The following is an 18,470-nucleotide window of genomic DNA, read 5'->3' on the forward strand; positions in this document are numbered from 1 at the left end:
GCAAAAAACCTAAGATCTGTGTGCTCTGGGAAATGTTTGTGAAGAACAGATCACTTTTCTCATGTTCTTGAAGCTTACTGCAGTGGAAAGCTTGGATTCTGGTAGTCTTTACAGTAAACATCAATTGTTTCAAAATTATATACTGCAACAAAAGCAGTAGGCTTAGGGTGAGCATTGAGGTGATGTGAAACTGAATTTTGGGAGGGGAGGAGGAAAGAGTTCAATATTAGCATTCTCAGGTCTTGAGTTCTTGAGTGTCTCCCACTTCGTCCCATTATGGGCAGGGAAAGAATGTTTCCATTGTTTAGTATCAAAATCTCTTCTGCTTTTTGGGTGCCATCGCAAATTGTAACTTACTGATGCCAAAGTTCAAGCTTTACTCAAACCAACTGTCAAACATTTACCTTTGAAGAAAAACTTAACTGCAAAATAAAATAAAAAACAAACAAAAAAAAAACATTAATGACCTAACGTAAAGCATGATTTTCAGATCCTGTTGTATAGGCTTTGCATCCTCATGGAAATTTTAAAGAGCTCTATACTCAGGAATGTCACCAGAACTTACCAGCTAATTGGGTTAACCTACCAGAGTCAAGATTTAATTTGTTTTATTTATCTGAGGGGCTTCATGGGAGTCTTGACAGGCTGGTAGTGTGGTAGCTTTTACTGTACTGAACATCGGTGAGAATTCCAGACCTAAAGTATTTTTCAAAGTTCAAAAAAAGACTACTTCTTCGCTTAACTTTCATCAATGTGAAGATAGTGTACACTGAAAACTTATATGTGAAGAAAAGCTGGAGCTGTGGAAGAAATTCCAGTGTACCAGACAACTCAGATGTACTGTAGTATTTCAGCCTGTCATAATGAACTTATGCACATGAGAAAGTGACTGAAGTTAACTCCCTCAAATTCCAACAAATACATTTCTTTACTGTTATTAGTAATGTGTCATGTAATCTGGGAGAATTCTGCTCAGTAACCCAAGACTTGCATGGCTACACTGACAGTGGTGTAAACATCCAGAAACACACCCTATCGTTCCCTATATTTGCCAATACTCAGATACCATGATTTTGAAACAGAGATGCTAACGAATGACTGTTGTGCTGTGTTCTGTTAAAGTTAATAATGTACTGCAATCTCAACTCTCAAGAAAACCTGGCAACTGTGACAGTATTACATATCTACAAAAATACTCTATTTTGCTGAAAATTACTACTGAGAAATACAGTACAAAGTGATGAAGCACAGTTCAACTTTGAATATTGGATGACCAATGATTTGATGTAGGGATGTTGCAGTTAGGCAGACAACTTTCTTTTTCTTCCCTGCTGTTTTTTTCCCCTGACTTCCATTATTATGTGTTCATCACTGTTTTACTTTCCCTAGGTCACTCCTGCCATGTGTTTTCTGTTTAGTTTTCTCTGGTCTTTCCACTTTTTCCTCATGTGTCTTTTGTAAACATCCATGCACTTTCATCTGTAAGACCTTTTCTTAACTGGTGGTTGTTTATAAATATTAATGGATGGTTCCTTTGTCAATATATCTTTTCTCCTTTTCAAAGGCAGATGACCACCTTCCCAAAAAATAAATTTCCATTTATTATTTTTCCTGTAAGTTATAACTGTAAAGGTGTAATTTCAATTCCTCATTTGCTTTAATTTTATCAACTAGCTCAAAATCTTTGAGTTCTCTCAATATTTTTGATGATGTGTGCAAAATAGTGTAAATAATGCTTTGTTAGGGATACCATCCAGGGAAGTCTGAAAGGCGGAATACCTAAAATTACCTTGTTAATTTTTTCTATAGTTGGCAGTTGGAAGATATTTATTCACACTTGCTATATCCACAAACTTAGATTTTTGAGGGATTTTATTTTTCAAGGAATACGTAGTACCTAAGAAAGTTTGGTTAGTAATAAGAGTTACCATTTCATGCCAATATTCTTAGAGTGGGTCTCACTAAGCATAGTTTTATTAAATACATATTTAAGAGTATGGTCCTTGTTGCAGAGAAACAGCTCTCTCCCTGATGAAGAAAATGTTGCTAGACTACAAGAAGAATTGATTGCAGTAAAATTAAGAGAAGCAGAAGCTCTGATGGGTCTCAAAGAACTAAGGCAGCAAGTCAAAGATTTGGAGGAACACTGGCAGGTATGGGTCGCAATACATTCTTAACGATTTATATTTTCAATGAATGATGATAAAGCAAGACAGTACAAAATTTTGAGATGTAGAGATCAAGTAAAAAGTAGTGATGGTAGATCAAGCTGCTCACATGAAAAAAATCTTTAAATGCAGCTGTCTAGAGAAACTTGACTTCAAAAGTATGTTAGAAATTGATCCCTTGTTGTTATAGATGGCAGAGACCCTGTGCTACCAGCCAATCATTCTGGTAGAAAGGAAGTACTCCTACTTCACTAAATGTTAGTAAGGGCTAGAAATAGGCTGAAGTCTTAAGATATATTTGAAATTCACAGACTTACTGTAGTTGGGAATTACTGTCTTCAGCTTTTTAATTGTCTGTTCTTAAAACTAGTAAGTTTGCATGGATTTCTAGTTTTTAGGACAAACAGGAGCACTATAGCAACTTCTCCCTGTATAACTCTGAGACCTTACATGAAATAAGCGAACACCAGGAAAGATCAGGCATTATCAGCAATGGCATGCTATTTTTTTAGCGTCATCTAGCTCGTACTAGTGGAAGATGGAAAGATCCTCCCAGAAAAAACACAGTGAATGAGCTACAGGATGAGCTGATGACAGTCCGATTGAGAGAAGCAGAAACTCAGGCTGAACTGAAAGAGACCAAACAAAGAATGATGGAGATGGAAACACAGGTATGTTATTGAACACTAGCATGTGTGATTTGAGCTGAATGCTTGCAAATTGGTGTCAAATGGTAGATATCCAATGATGATCTTTACCATCTACAGGCATGACTATAAAGTGTGTTCCAAAACACACTTTTTTTAATGCATTGACTAGAAGGGGACAATCTAGTACTCACAGTCCAACTTACTTTGATGTCTCTTCTTTAGTCTTTTCCAGGGCTAAGCTTTCTAAATTTCTCATTTGGACTAGCTGGTAGAGTCTGTGAATGCGTGTGAATCTTAATTCATTAAACTGTAACTGGTGTAACAACAAAAGTATGCTTAAGGTGTTTTAAATTTCACAAACCTTATTGATGATTCTGATAATAATTCTAATTCTTCTGGTGAAATTGCCTATACTAGATTAATGACCTCAGTAGATAGTAGTTAATCTGGTTACTAAACTGTGGACTGTCAGTGAAACAGTGGCATGTTGTCAGGTGTTTTTTTTTAGCACCTTTCATGTGTCAGAAGAGAAAACCATTCTTCACCATTTCTGAGATTTGTGCAGAAAAGACAAAATAACTTGTCTGCCAAGATCTTTTTTTTTTTTTTTTTGTATCACTAGGGAGTGAGTTGTTGTTAAGCAAACAAATCTAAAATGGAAGTGCACTAAAGTTGGTGAGTTTGTATTATATTAGTGAAGTCACGACTGAATCAATAAGCACAATGTGCTGTTGATTGAGGAGGATTTGTAACAGACTTTTGAGTAATCTTCCATGAAATACCTGCTAAATGTAACTGTTACTTGAAGGAGACCTGTGCATCCAAAAGGCTAAACAAATAATAACTTTACTTGATGAATTTCAGTAATCCCAGAAACCAGGACAGCACATAAGAATGTGCTAGTGAAGAGAGTTGAGCTAACTGCAAGGCACACGCTGGCTTATTTCTGACAGAGGCACCACTTTATCTATACCAACTGAATAAAAGTTTCCTCTTGCCTTAACTTTTAAACTTTTCATTGAAGTATTAATACTGTTTCACTACAGTTAATGTATGCTTTTGTTTTGTTGCTTTTTCCCCGTCTGTGTCTTTATTTTAGTCAGCAGGGGGCATAGGTATCCTGCTGTCTGGATTACATGTATTAAAACCACAAGACCTTTAGGTACTTCTCACTTCAGTGTTACGTATTGAGCCTTGTATATGCTTATGTTCTTTAGCTATCATTTGACAGAAATGCAGTGATTCTTGTCTTATGTACTGGTTTATGCACAGCTTCATATAAAAATGGTGTGACTTGAACTGATGCACTGATCTTAATTAAGGTGCCATGTTACTTTCAGGAATTCACTGGACAGAAATGTACACATAATATTTCTGACATACCTGATGTTTCTTGGATGTATCAGCTTGTTGCTGTAGTTGGTATACAGTTTCATAAAATCTTTGCCGTACCTAAGAAAGAGATTGGGAAAAACAGATGTACAGGAGGTCTGCAATAATGTTCTTACAATGAGTCATCTATTGTTTAAGAACAGTTTGAATATCCTGGTCATAAACCACATGTCATGCAAACTTTTCTGATTACACTTAGAAAATTCTGAAAGCTTTTTCAACAGAAGTTCTTTATAGTATATGATTGATAAGTCTTTCTTGTCAGACTTCAGGGAGTTATATTAATATTGAAGATATTTCCTTAACATCCATTTTCTTTCCCTTTTTTTGGTCACAAATTTCAGAATCAGATCAATAGTAACCATTTACGAAGGGCAGAGCAAGAGGTTACCAACCTACAGGGGAAGGTACAGTATCTTTCTGCACAGAACAAAGGACTTCTTGCTCAGTTGAACGAAGCAAAACGTAGACAAGCAGAGATTGAATGCAAGGTAAACAACATTGTGAATAGACTATTTGTATGCTAATGTATATGTACTTTTTAGTCTTGTCTGCTATTGTTAGATAGAATTGTGTCATCATTGAGAAGCAGAAATCACAAACCCAAAACTTTCTTTTACTGATTTGACAATATCATCTTTAATTTACCGCCTCGCAAAAATCACTTGAGGTTTTGACAGAAGTCCCACAAAGATAAACTTTTACTTTAAAGTGTGGTTCTACGCAAAAAAGTGTCTGTGTATAATATATAAGAAGACACTCTTACACAACAGATTCTGATCGCTGTGTACTCTGACTGTCTTTAGTGACAGAAGAGGTTCATTATTTCAACACTGACTATTACTGCAGAATTAGTTCAGATTCAGAAAAGGGAGTAAAAGTTGTATTTGAATGGGGAGGTCTACAGAAGAGAGTGTTACAGTAGTCATTGCCTAACAGTAATCAGACTTTAAGGGGACAGCCCAAAAGCACTGGGCAAAAGAGTCATTTTATTACTATCAATGCACAAAAGAGAGCCCAATCTGATTTTTGAATATCAGATTTAATTAGTCAATTTTGTAACTAAACCCATAACCATTTACTAATAACGTATGTCTTTAACTTGTGCATACATAATATGGACAAGGAATAAAAGATAAGTCTTACAAGCATTTTTCTCTTAAACTGAATGAAATTTTTCCTGAAATTGCTGCTGACACTTACTACAAAAAAGGGTAGTATTAGTTGACAAATCACTATAGTTAAGATATTATTTGCTAGAGACATGAAAGCAACTTTTTACTTAAATCGTATTTCCACATGAATACTCTCTTATGATACCAGCTAGTGCTGAAGAGTCAGTAATTTCTAAACAGAATTCTTATAGTACTATTTTTGACATACTAATAATATGAGATGAATAATCAGAATACTATTTATTAAACTGTGGCTGTGAATTGGCAACTTGGAAGCAGATGCTGTCATATAATTTGTTGTTCATGATCGCATTTTAGTTTTGCCTTTAATGTAAACGAACCTTTTTAATGTGCACTACTCGTTCTTATTCTCATTCATGCAGGACACTGTTATTGGTTGAGTGTTTCCCATTCAATTTTATCCAATATACATACGTTTTGCTTATAACACCATATGTACCCCAAAGACTGCATTAGCTGCAATTCCATCAAAGGCTTCTGTGGACAATATGAATCGAGTGTAGTTTGAGTGGTTTATCATTGTCACTTAGCCTGGAGATTAAATGATATCCTTATTAATATGTATAGTTTTGCTACGATATCACAATTCTCAGTATTTACAGACTTTAATTTCTTCTTGTAATTTCTTTTTCCAAAGTAATGCATAAATCTAGGCGATTTAGTGCGTAGTAAAATCTGATCTTGTGTTCATTACTTAAAGCCATAGTGTGTAATTTGGAATTGGCAATTTCTTGCTAGTTTTGCTTTAGTTACAGTTCTTTCTGCTAAATGAAGCTGACTTTTTTTTTTTTTGTTATTCAGTTTTATTTTAAAGAAATTTAAGATAAGAAAATAACTGAGACATACTCCAGGTATTTCATTTTTATTTTTTTTTTAGGTTTTTATTATTCTTGCTGTCTTGCTGGTTCCATTTGTTTCCAATGGAACCCGAATCTAAAGTGTGGTGAAGACCTAACTTCTATTGACTTATCAAACTCCCATCACAAGCTTTTAGGAAACAAGCCACTGAATCTTAACTAGAAGAAATTGCTTCTATTGACTGGTTTTATGGTTTTTTGTTTACCATGATCACCTGGTTTCCTAAGTGAATTTTTTTTTTTTTTTTTTAATGCTGACATTCTTCTTTTTTTTAAATATTCACGACCTTGGTGACATGTCTTTTCATATAACCCATAGCATTTTTGTTTGATTGTTTTTTGATACTGAAGCTCCTCATTAATCCTTAGGAGACTCAGAGAGTGGAGTCAATACTCTGAAGTTTTTATATTGACTATACAAAGGGTATACAATAAACACAAGTTTAAGTGTTCTTGCACTTCTTAAATGGGACATAACTTGGTATTGAGCTTCCTATTGCTGTTTCAAACTTAAACTTTTCAATTTCAAACTCTAACTGTATGATAATATACAGTTAAGTGAAAAATGAGATGATATAAAAAGCCATTTTCCTTCGACAGTTGATTTGTAAGGATTGTCATTGTGTTTCCCTGTCCCTTGCTTTCCACATTCAAAGTACTGGAAGCACGATCTTTAGCTTAATCTAAGATTCATGCCAAATGTGTGAATCTTGTCTTTTTCTTGTTATAGAAGAGACTATTTTAGGTCCTTGTCTCCCCACCTCTGTACCACAATAAATGAAGGAAATTCCTGCTTGGGATTGTTTAAGGTTATTTCACTGTGTGAGGAAAATGAGATTTTAATTTTAAAGTGACTTGAAAGAAAAAAAAAAAGCTGAAGTTTAAAGTAGGAAGAGAAATGTTGTTATGCTTCTTAAGCCAAAACCTTGCAACATTACTGGCTTTTTTTAATATTAATTAGTTGTAGGACACACTGTTTTTTTGAACAACTACTATGTAAGGCATATATTACAAGTGTGAAGGGCTAGCCTCCAGCAGTAGCAGCAGACTTGTCATACCTACAGTACTTCTAGAAGTAGGTTCAGTATCTGTAACTTTACTAAATATCGTTGCTACCAACATAGACTTGGCTTGAAATGCAGATAGTAGCAGGCAGGTTGAATTGAAAAGACAGTACTGCTGTGTAAATACCTGAAATAAAGCTATTTAATATGTTACTGATATAATGACTTTGTATTCAAAGCTGATGAAGAAAGTATTTCAGTAATCTTTCAGGTAGTGTCATGGAGCAATGCAGACAAATGTTAAGTTTTTGTAGCACTAAATATTTTTAAAAGTTCTACCTTGCATCTCCTTAAATCTAGCAAGCTTGTTATTCCCGATTCCATTAGAAACTGATGTTTGATTTTTATTTTTTTTCTTCCTATTGTTTCAAGTCATCTGAAACCATGCTCTAGTTTTATTTCTGTCACTACATCTTGGTTAGGTAGCAATATTTCTACTTGAAGAGGTGTATAAAAAAAAAAAAAAAAAAAAACAAAACCAAAAAAACCCACAAACATTTGGATTTTCAACACCCCAGTTGTTTTTTCTATGCAGAAAGAACTGGTACATTATTTCTGGAGTTTGTATTTTTCTTTGAGGGATAGCTTACAATAAGTAAGCATAAACTAAAATGTCTGTAGGAAGTTCCATCTCATACCACCTGTATGGCAACTAATTTCTGTCACTGGTGTGTACTGTTAACTTTTTTTCCCTTTTTATCTGACTACTGCTTCTATAGCAAGGACTTAATTTCAAATTATTTCTTGAAACACAGCACTGATCTTTCTAATTCGTTTTGCTAAAGAATTTACAACTTAAGATTTGTGCCTCGACCCCAGTCTTGTCTTTCCTCCCATATCAACTTTTGTGGTAATTATTGAGAACATGCTCTGTTTCAGAGATAAAACATCAGTGCCATCTACAGCAACGCTATTGACTCATCTCAGATACCAAAGTCAAACCAAGCCAGTCTGTCCTTTAGCTTTCAGTTAAATACACGCAATCCTGTGGACTTGTGGGTTTGGCTTCATTCGAGCAATTGTGCAGCAGAATTTAGCAATAATGGCTAAACTTTGGCTACCACATGATGGGTTCCTCTGAAATGGACTCCACTGATTACAGATGCTGTTAATTTGATCCTGTAGATGCTGTACCTTCATTACAGAAGTCTTTTTTTTTTTTTTTTTTTTTTAAAAACAAACAGCATGTTTTCAAGTGGCTACTATAAATAAACTTCGGTGTGTTCAATTCAGTCTCAGCCAAACTGCCTAATGAAGGGTGGTTAAGTACAGTCAGTTTGAAGCACACATCAAAATAACTGAAGTACTGAAACTGATTTATAGTAACTACAGTTTGCGGAGTTACATCAGTCTGCCATAAAAGCAGGTCTACCTGAGCCTAGTCTGTTTCTTCCCCGGGATTATTTGCACTCCAGCTGAAAGTATTGCTCTCAATATCTGTCACTGTTTTCTCTCTGTGGTTGTACCAAACTGCTGACAATATAATATTGTTTTGTGCTCTGAAGTCTTGAGGACTTGCCTTATGAAACAGAAATAAGGAAATTTTCTTCTCTTTTGTCCAAACTCAAATTGTCTATCATTTATAGGCAAGCTTACAGGTTAAACTTACACCAGGAGTCTGATTGTAGGTTACAGGCATTAGAATTTTATTCCAAACTGTCTTGCAAATCTTTGTTGTGTACTGTGACTAAGATAGCTAGACTTAAATAAGATTGAGAGTATCTGTGCTTTTGTGTTTGTTTTTTTAATTTAATATTTTAGACAAAGAGAATGATGAAAGAAGTAACCCTTCTGTAGCTTCGCTGTTTACATATAGTCAAAAGTTGAAGTATGAGTGTGGTTTTTGTTTTTATGTTGATACTTTTTCTTAATTTACAATATAACATTTCTGGAACACAGGGCAGGTGTTTTCTGGACCTGGAAACTGATACCAGCATGTTTTCAAAACTACACAGATTTATTTTTTAAGATTATTATAGTTTAGAATTGGTATTAGATGATTGCACAATTCTACTGCTTAAAATTAAATTTGAGTTCTTTAGAATATACCTTATCGATAGGTATGGTGTTTTACACAGTAGTGTATTAAGTTTTCTTTACTTAAATGATTTTTGGTAAAAGCAGTGCACAGTCTTTAATCAACTGAAACATACTATTTGTTAGCTTCAATCTATCATTTCTTTCAGAGTAAAGAAGAAGTGATGGCAGTACGGCTCCGCGAAGCAGACCGCATTGCAGCTGTAGCTGAACTCCAACAGCATATTGCTGAATTGGAAATCCAGGTAACTAGTGATGGCATTAAATGTGTGACTTGATATTGCTTACTTTTTGCACTTCGTGGTTGTTTTCTTCTTCCACTTTTTTCCTTATTAACCTACTGTGACTACAATGCACTGCTTTGCAAACTGAGATAATGCTGTATTGCTGAATGTGCCTCCTTTATAAGCAAAGGCCTTAAGTCTATATTATGGGCATACTTGTGAGCTGCAAATATTTGCTTCTGTGTGAGAACCATGCTACAAGCAACATTCTTTTAAACTCTGCCTTCTGTATTTGTTTTTTGTCTTGTAATTGGTAAAAATTACCAATTAATAGGTGAGATTGAAAACATCCTTTGGGGGTGGGGTGGGGCGGGGAAGCACACATTTTGATTCCAGCAACCATTCTTTTCTGTACTTACTCTTTTGCTATTACGAGTATTGGAGGATTCATTGTAAAACTCTTACTCTCTTTATGTAAATCTTAAAAACAGAAATGTTATTTACTGCTACCATGTCACTGTAGGATCTGAAGATGCATCCTTTGGCCTTTGTGTTGTTCTGTATGCTTTCAGCTCTTTTTAGAGCTTTCACTGTCCCATGAATTCACTGCTCCGTTGATGAGAGAACCATAAATGACTGTTCTTTATATTTTCTTGGCTTTGAGAAATCACGATGTCTTACTGTAGTCTGTCCTTCCTATACTCATATACTGTTGTCCTGTCTGAATTCTGCTGCGCCCATCTGCGAAGGTTTTCTCAGTTATTATTCCTAAATTACAAGCTAGTTACTCTCTAGTTTACCTTTTTTCATTTTAAACTAGTATTGCTAGTGTCTTTCTTCCCTCTGAAATCTTTCCTTCAAGGTGATGACTTTACTGTATTCTGTCAAAGCCTTTTTTTCCCCTATGATTTCTCAACTACTTGCATTTTTTTCAGCTCTTCATATATGGAATGTACAAATAAATTTAATGGAGCTTGCATAAGAATTTTCACTTTGAATATTTTCCCTCTAGTGCAGCAGGCACTAAATTTATTAAGATAAAACAATCATTTCTTTTAATCACCTAATGCTTAGATAATGCTGTGATCAGTACATTAGAAATACGTAGATAAGTACAGTAAGCATTGCATATGAATCATTTATCTAGTAAGATAACAGAATAGCTGAGTTTAGGTCAATCTACTAATGTGTTAGCATTTTACTAAAAAAAGAAAATAAAAATTAAAGGTTACTTCAAACAATGTGATTTTGTAGGTTAGGAGCCAGTACTCATTTTGCATTATTTTTACTTTAGCACAGACTTTAAATGGCATCATTGTTTAACTGATACGGGTCTCTCAAAAAGTACTCTAGTCTTGTTTTTATAAAATGAAGAAATAGTGAATCCCATAATGATCGGTTGTTTTTTCTGATAGCTGTCACCCAATTAGAATTGTGTTCATTTTTTAATGTAAATACAGCTGACAGTTTTCTGTGGTTTGACTGATCAAATCATCAGTGTTCATTCATTTTATAGTGCTCTCCTATTCCTTTTCCATATTTCTGCTTAAGCTATGGGTGCCAGAATTGCATGCAGATTTTCATAATATCTTGTCATGCAACAGGTAAAAATTTTAAGTGCAGGAATGTAATCTATTTCATGACTCCGGCTAATACAACCAAAAATTACACTGTCCCTGTTTTGTCATGATACTGCATTGTCTCATGTTCCGTTGTTTATCCACATCATCTCTTCTTCCTTTTCACAATTACTACTTTGCATGATGCAATCTTTAGTTATGTTTTTCTGTTTTTCTCATATTCTACATGGCCTTGTTTTTTGCTTCCTACTAAACTGGATTTCAAGTTCCAATCTTTTTGCTGTTCTTAGATGATCACCTGTTAATGATGTCTTGATCTGCAATCTCTTAGTAAGATCCTTGATTTTTCCTGCACAAATGAGAATGGCTGTGCTTCCTTTGTATACAGTCTGGAGTATGAAGTCATTCCGTGGCTGTGGTTCACATTTCTAATTTAATGAGCTTGCCTATTAGGCTTTTGGTGAACTGTTGATCTCAAACTTATACTAGCCTGAAATACAACTTCTTCAGTTACGAAATACAGGTTTTGAGTGTTAACTGTATAAAGATATTTAAAACAAAAGTGATTTAGTAGACATAAGTAAATTGATATTAGAGGAACTTATTTTTGACACTCTAGATCTGAGTTGAAATGCTTTTATTGGGCTGTGACAGATTTTTTTTTTTTGTAAGATTTTTGTAAGCAAATAGATATTTTTGACCAGTGTGTTTTGCCAGCAAATATGAAACATATGATCAAAACTTCCTTTTTGGGTACTCATGCTCAAAGGCCTCCGAAACACCTGCACCAAAAAAAAGTAATAATGGAGTTGGAAAGCCTTAACTCACAAGCTTGTAAACTGTAAAGCGTGCAACTGATAATAGAGCTTAAACAAAAGCCACTTTTTAAGAAAATTGAAAATTAGATCTCCCTCATTGGAGAAAGAGCTGCCTTCCATTCTCTTCCATTCAGCTTGTCGCTGGAATTGCTGTGATCTGATGTAGGCACCAGAGTGCCTTTTAACCTGGACTTGCCTTAATGACTTGAAATGCGATATTTAATACCATAAATACATTTATCCAGTCTTGGAGTGTAGGTGTCAGTCTCAAAGTAATTGTGTTTTTAACACAGAGCATCACAAAAAGGTCTGCTTGTCATAATGTTTCAAAGCTGATAAAGATGAAGGGAGGAAGTTAACTTACCACATAACCTTCCTTTTTTTGAGGGGGATGGTGCTTTTCTAAGAAGCTCTAGGGATTCGGTGCCAAATCCACATGGTCCATAGCAATGCTTAACCTAAATTGTGCAGTTTTCTTTTAAATGTTTGTGTAGGTGTTAGGTGCAAGACACTGTTGTTAAATTTGTAACGCAGAGTATCACTACTCCCACATAAGAACTGATCTGACATTACGCACACAAATGCTAGATTTAAATCACAGTTTCTGGGTCACTCTTAGTTTTGGTTAGTAATAATGACAGAGGAGGAGAAGGAGGTAGTTCTAGCATTTAACAGTAGATGTAATTCTGCAGCAAGATGCCAGTTAATTATGATGTTAGGAAGTTATTTTTTATATATTCCGAATGTCGTCTCATCTTGGTCAGGCATTCAGTTCCTGATGCTAAGCTTCTAAATTTTGTGTAATCATATTGAAGTGCAAAGAATAGTCCAGTACATGACGGATATTCTTAAACAAAAGAAACATATGAGTCATTCCTTAGCAAAAATAACACAAAATTGAAGTGTAACTGAAGTTTAACTTATGTTGCATATACCTAAGCCCCAGAAGCGACAAAGAAAAACCCTGAAGTCATGTATAAACAAAGGCTTACTTTTGTCAGCCTTTTTCTCCTTTATCTTCTCCTTATTTTTCTCTTGCTTGCCAGTTCAGCTTATAAAACCCTTGGGAAGCAAACACAGCTTGGAAGTACTTAGCAGGCTTCTGGGCTTTGAGCGGGACATTTGAGCAAATTATTAACAAATGAAGGATGGATTTTGGGTGGCTGGGCTGCTATTTTTTTATACCTCCGCACTGGGGACAAGCTGTTCTCTTCAATATGATATGTTCTACCTTCTCACAAATGTTAGAGGTTCACATCCTATAGCTAAATGACTTGGTTTTGGCCAAGCTACGTGCATGTTCTGACCCCTTTTGTCCCATCCTTTTGTAAGATATATAGAGAGCCAGGACTGAGGAATCGATATTATCTCCCTTTATGTCTATAGTCAATCAGCAAAACCTCAGTTTGTTTCCTCAGGGAATTAGTCTTTCTTGTTTTCAGCTGAACTGGTCTGATAGCTTCAAACTGCAACAAGCAAATGCTTTTAACTTCTTAATATAAGCCTTTAAAACCCTATTGCTTTTAGCTTGTGTGTGCTTTCCTAAAGTTGCCAAGAAAAGTCTACCAAGCTTCACTACACTTCTGGCCTAATAGCAAGTGTTCCTTCTGATCGCATGTGGGCAGTCCTGTTGGTTTCTTGGTGTTGTTTTGGGGTTTTTTTTTTGGTTGGTTGGTTTCTTTGCAGTAGTTGAAGGAAGGCTGGACTAAATGGGAGAAAAGAGGCTTTAGAGAAATTCAGGCAAGGTTAAATCTGTTGCAAGCTAGAGTCAATCAGCTGGCTAGGATGGGGAGCACTAGGCCAGTGAAAGTGTAGACAGACTGAGGAAGCAGGGCTGGGTCAGCTGCAGTCTCTGCTCTGCAGGTTAATCCCTCTCCGTTTCTGTTCAGACTGGTGACTTGTAGCATCCTCTTAAAATTATCCATGGCTGGTTTGGATTGGGGAGGTACAGAGCACACTTGCAATATAGAAAACTGTTTTTAAGTCTGAGTAATCTTAAAGCAAGAACTATCTATAAGAATTAATTCTTCTTTGTTAGGTTGATCTGGACAGGGGGTAACATCACTTCCTCCTGATGGTGTTTCCTGGCAGATTCCGAGAATTTTGTCACACTTACCCTATCTCTAATCATGTCAAAGCTGCTTTGAGAACAACTGTAAAGGAAATCCATGATTGTGCTAGTTCTCTCCCCCACAGTTTAAACTTTTAGCACTATTTCGTTAGAATGAAGCCTTTCTATGACCTCTGTTTAATAACTTTTCCAAGTACTGACTGTTGAGTAAAGAAATTGTTTCCATCTTTTCAAATTACAGGAAACTTTTTTTTACTCTTATCAATAGTGGTGTGTGATGTTAGTGATGTGTTTTTTGAAAGTCTAGAATGAGTCACTGTAAAGTCACTGAAAGGACACTAGTTACCACATTTACCCTACTGAATAAACTTCATTTACATTTTTCATGCAGTGCCTTTTGCCACAGAGCAAGAATTTAAAAGCCTCCCCTGAAAAGCAGCTGAGAGATTCTTACCAAGTAAATATTTCGAAGTCAGAAGAGATCAAACTAAGGGTGTTAAGGAAATGTCCTACCCTCTAGACATTTCTAGTAAAGATGATACACTGTTATCTGAGGAACAGCAAAACCATAGGGTTTGTTTTTCTCTGTTTTTAAATTTGCCATTATTAAAGTGACAACAACCCTAGATTCTTTCTTATTATTTAAAATTGCCTCTTTTCTTGTTGATGTGTATTTCTTTTCCTGCTGTGATCATCAAGAGTGTTTTAGAAGACTTTACTTGTGCTCTTCTTGGGATGAAACACCTGTAACTGAAATTTGATTACGTAGATCTTCTATATCTTATACTTAGACCTTTCTTGGTTGAGCAGCAAAAGCAGTCTTAAGGCCTCCAGTACGTTCCGGGTAGTTTTCAGTGATTGATTTATTTATTATTTAAACTTTGTTTTATCCTGACTACTACTATACTTGATTTTGGGGGGGATACTATACAGTAATGGTTTCGGGTATTTAAGACGAGCATTCTTTGAAGCAGGCTGTGCCTGCACTCTTGTGTTGCTAGCTATGCATCCTGGTCCTGTGCTGATTGAGTCTAGAAGATCTCCACACGCTCAGTAGTTCTCAGTAGCCATCAGGTATGTTTCTTAAGACTAGCTGCTGCTTCCTTGGAAGGTACAGAAAAGCTGGTTTTCTCTTAGAAAGTCAAACAAAAGAGGATTCAAGTATGGTATTGCGACCACGAATCTCACCTGATACTTTTTGGTGGGCAGAATTTTTCCTCATTCTAAGAAGCAAATTTTTGTGGAACAGACTTTTTCTTCTCAGGAGCTCTCAGTGTAGCTCTTAGTATGCGTGCTAGTATAGTCACTCTAGTACTTCAGAGACGGATGAGAGGTGAGAGCTTCCCAAACTGAAGGGGCCTAAGTGAGTTCTGTTTTAGCAGGTGATTTCTTTCATCTGTAGGGCTTATTTCCTGCTTCACTGCCCCTGCTACTCCCTCTGGCCTCAGAGGTTGTTGGATTGTGTATCAGCTGCTTAAGCTGTTGTTACAAGTATCTTCCGTGAGCAGAGGTGGTACCTGGCCAGTAGGGTGTTTTGTTTCCCTGGTACAGGGTTTTCTAACCCCCTTAGTCCTGGTGGAGCTGGTCTCTTGGAAGAGACAGTAAGACTGGGGGAGTTAATTATCTTCAACAGGAGCAAAGTCAAGATGGATCTTTAATTACAATGTAACACCAACTGGCATTACTTTTCTAAAAACCCTTCTGGGAGGAGGAGGTAGGCACTGCAGCAGTGCCGATAGGCAGAAGCAGTACTCCGGAGAAATTGATGTAGAGATTCATTCACAAATGACTGTGAGGGTTTTTGTTGGTTTGTTGGTTTGTTTTGGTTTTTTTTTTTTTTTTTTTTTTAACAAAGTTTCTAGATTCCAGAATTGGCTAGCTTTCATTATTTTGCTATTCTGATAATACTCACACTTTGCTTATTGATACGTTATCTGACTTTTTCACTGTATATTCATTTTAAACTTAAAAAGGCTAGTATTTGCCTAGAGACCAGCTATTCTTCTTTGTGTCGTGACCTCCCGAACACCACAGATTTTCTGTAATAGTGCTCCCCCTCAAAAAACAAAACAAAACAAAAAACACAACAAACCAACAACCCACATCCTATGTGTATAATCTTAGATTTAAAAAAAAATAATTACTAATTGCTTATGCTATTTCCTTTTAAAAGATGTGATGTTTATACCTTGAAGACTTTTCAATTGTAAGTGGAGCCTTAACATTCACTTTTTAACCACTACAGTTGATCTGAGTGTTTTCTTCAGAAGTACAAAACTACTCAAGCACAGTAGTACAAAACTATTCAAGCACAGTATAAAACCAATGCAGAGTGAAATGCCTGGTTCCTGCTGAAGTAAATGCTACAATAGGAAGCATTCAATAAATTAACTCATGCTACATGAAAGCAATTTAAGCTGGACGAGTTTGTAGCCAGAGCATATGAAAATGTAATTCAATGGAACCAGAAACCGTGAGATTTTATGTATTTTAAAAAATTGAAAGTTAAAGCCAGATTCAGAATATAGAAGAGCCTTGAGCAGGGCAGTCAGCTCCCTTTTTTCTTGGTGGTTTTACAGAAGATAGCTTTTAGGTCCTTTGTTCTTGAGGATTTACCATTTAAGAGGGTTGAGATTAATTTGTTTTAGCTGTGAAAGACTTGCCAAATCAATCCATCATGATAGCATGTGTTTTCCAGCACATCTAAATGGCTCAACACTTGAAGCAGGAAACTAGTAATAATAATAATAATAGGATTGACAAGAAAGGATATCATGAACATCCTGAATGTAGGCTCTGATTTCCCTGGCTGCTGGGGTTAGACTGTGGAGAGTGTAGGCTTCTGTCCTTTGGGCAAGTAGCCCTCTCTTCCCAACTCAAGTTATCCTTCAGTCTTAGTGGTTGAGCTTCCATCTGCCCTAACTGATTCTTAGGCTGAGGTGGCTGAGGCCAGACAAGACTTAACCCATACAAGACAGATTTCTTCCTGCCTGAGTGTAGAAACCTTTCCATATACTGTTGAACCCTCAGGAGGAGAAATGAATTAATCTATTCTCTAGAGGGTTATGATACCTGGAAGCAAAATGAAGGATGGCAGCAGCAGAACAGGAAGAATGGAAAACATGCATCTCCGGAGAGGCAAATGAATGACAGAGGGCTAGTAGTTATTCCTGGAAGATTATTATCTTCAGCTGCCCTGTCAGTACATCAACTAACTGAATAAATGCAACAGCCATATCCTGCAGATAGTGGGCTGAAGATGAAATCTGCAAGAATCCATCAGTGTTATTGTCTAAGGTCCTTACCTTTTGTTTCAGTTCCATTTAGTACCTGTTGTATCTTCACTTTTCAATTTCTGTCCCACTTTCGTGTCACTTGCAACCTGGCTAATTCCCTGTCCCTGAACTTAAAAATCATAATCTGACAGATAAAGCTACTTATTTTATAAAATAAATGTTTTGGTTCATTTGAAAAATGTAAGCTTTTTTGCTGTATACTTATTTATTCTATAAATTAGATGATTTTTGTAAGAATTAAAAAAATTTAATGCTATAGTGTCTGACACCTGCATGTTTTCCAGTGGTTTGCTACTGCAAGCACCTGCATGGATGTCTTTTAATTAATTAAATTAATGTCATGATCCAATTAGCTTATTTAAAAAAAAAAAAAGTTGAATATATCTTTGCTGTTGCTCAGAGATGAACAGCAGCTATGAAGAAGGCTCTGATACCTTGTCCTAAAATTTCTCTTATGTCATCCTTCCAATTGACCCACTGTAGACAGAATTTGTAGCTTACAGAACATGGGCTTATTTAGTTAGCTACAAATATCTGATTTCTGTTGCAGCCAGTTAAAAGGATTGGCTTCTGACCTCTAGTGTTTTGAATGTTGCAAGAGGAAGTTACAGCATGACACTTCTTTGAAAAGTATGTTTGTAGAAAATGACATTGCGGGGTTCCTTTTTGTGCTGAAAGCATTTTTTGTAAATTTTCAGCTCTACAAAATCTGTAAGTTCTGAAAAGAAAACTGAAAGTTATTTGCCCTTCGCTAATAATGAGGATCTTGCAAGCCAGGGTTATGCCTTACTTTCAGCTCCAGCTCATTGGAGCTAGAATCAGTTGTTCCATGAGCAAATTTACATGTCAAATCATTCTGTGCATTAACTTTACAATGTTATTTATGGAATAAGGAGTAACAATAAAAATACTTAAATATAATGATAGTGTATAACTCCCAATATGGTATACACTAACAGCTTTCAGCTATTTGTGCAGTGCCAAACTTAAGCTAGTACATTTTATTACTTCTGCTGTTAGTTTTTACTGACTTAACTTGGGAATGCCTGTTAACATGTCATCTTGCGCACCCATTTGAATGTAAGCTCAGCTGTTTATTACACTTTCATTTCAAAAG

The 18,470-nt window shown here is 35.8% G+C and overlaps 1 protein-coding gene across 4 annotated transcripts in view; it reads left to right on the forward strand.

Moving 5' to 3' along the window:
- EVI5 (ecotropic viral integration site 5) overlaps nt 1–18,470 on the forward strand; it is a 69,831-nt gene that overhangs the window by 25,915 nt on the left and 25,446 nt on the right. For all 4 annotated transcript variants that reach the window (XM_082483634.1, XM_082483635.1, XM_082483636.1 and 1 more), the window contains 4 exons: nt 2,013–2,153; nt 2,681–2,839; nt 4,555–4,701; nt 9,514–9,609. In XM_082483634.1, the coding sequence (XP_082339760.1) occupies nt 2,013–2,153; nt 2,681–2,839; nt 4,555–4,701; nt 9,514–9,609 (543 nt within the window). The remainder of the gene's footprint in view (nt 1–2,012; nt 2,154–2,680; nt 2,840–4,554; nt 4,702–9,513; nt 9,610–18,470) is intronic.

The sequence above is a fragment of the Vanellus vanellus genome, assembly GCF_965231255.1.
Source record: "Vanellus vanellus genome assembly, chromosome: 5".
Lineage (NCBI taxonomy): Eukaryota > Metazoa > Chordata > Aves > Charadriiformes > Charadriidae > Vanellus > Vanellus vanellus.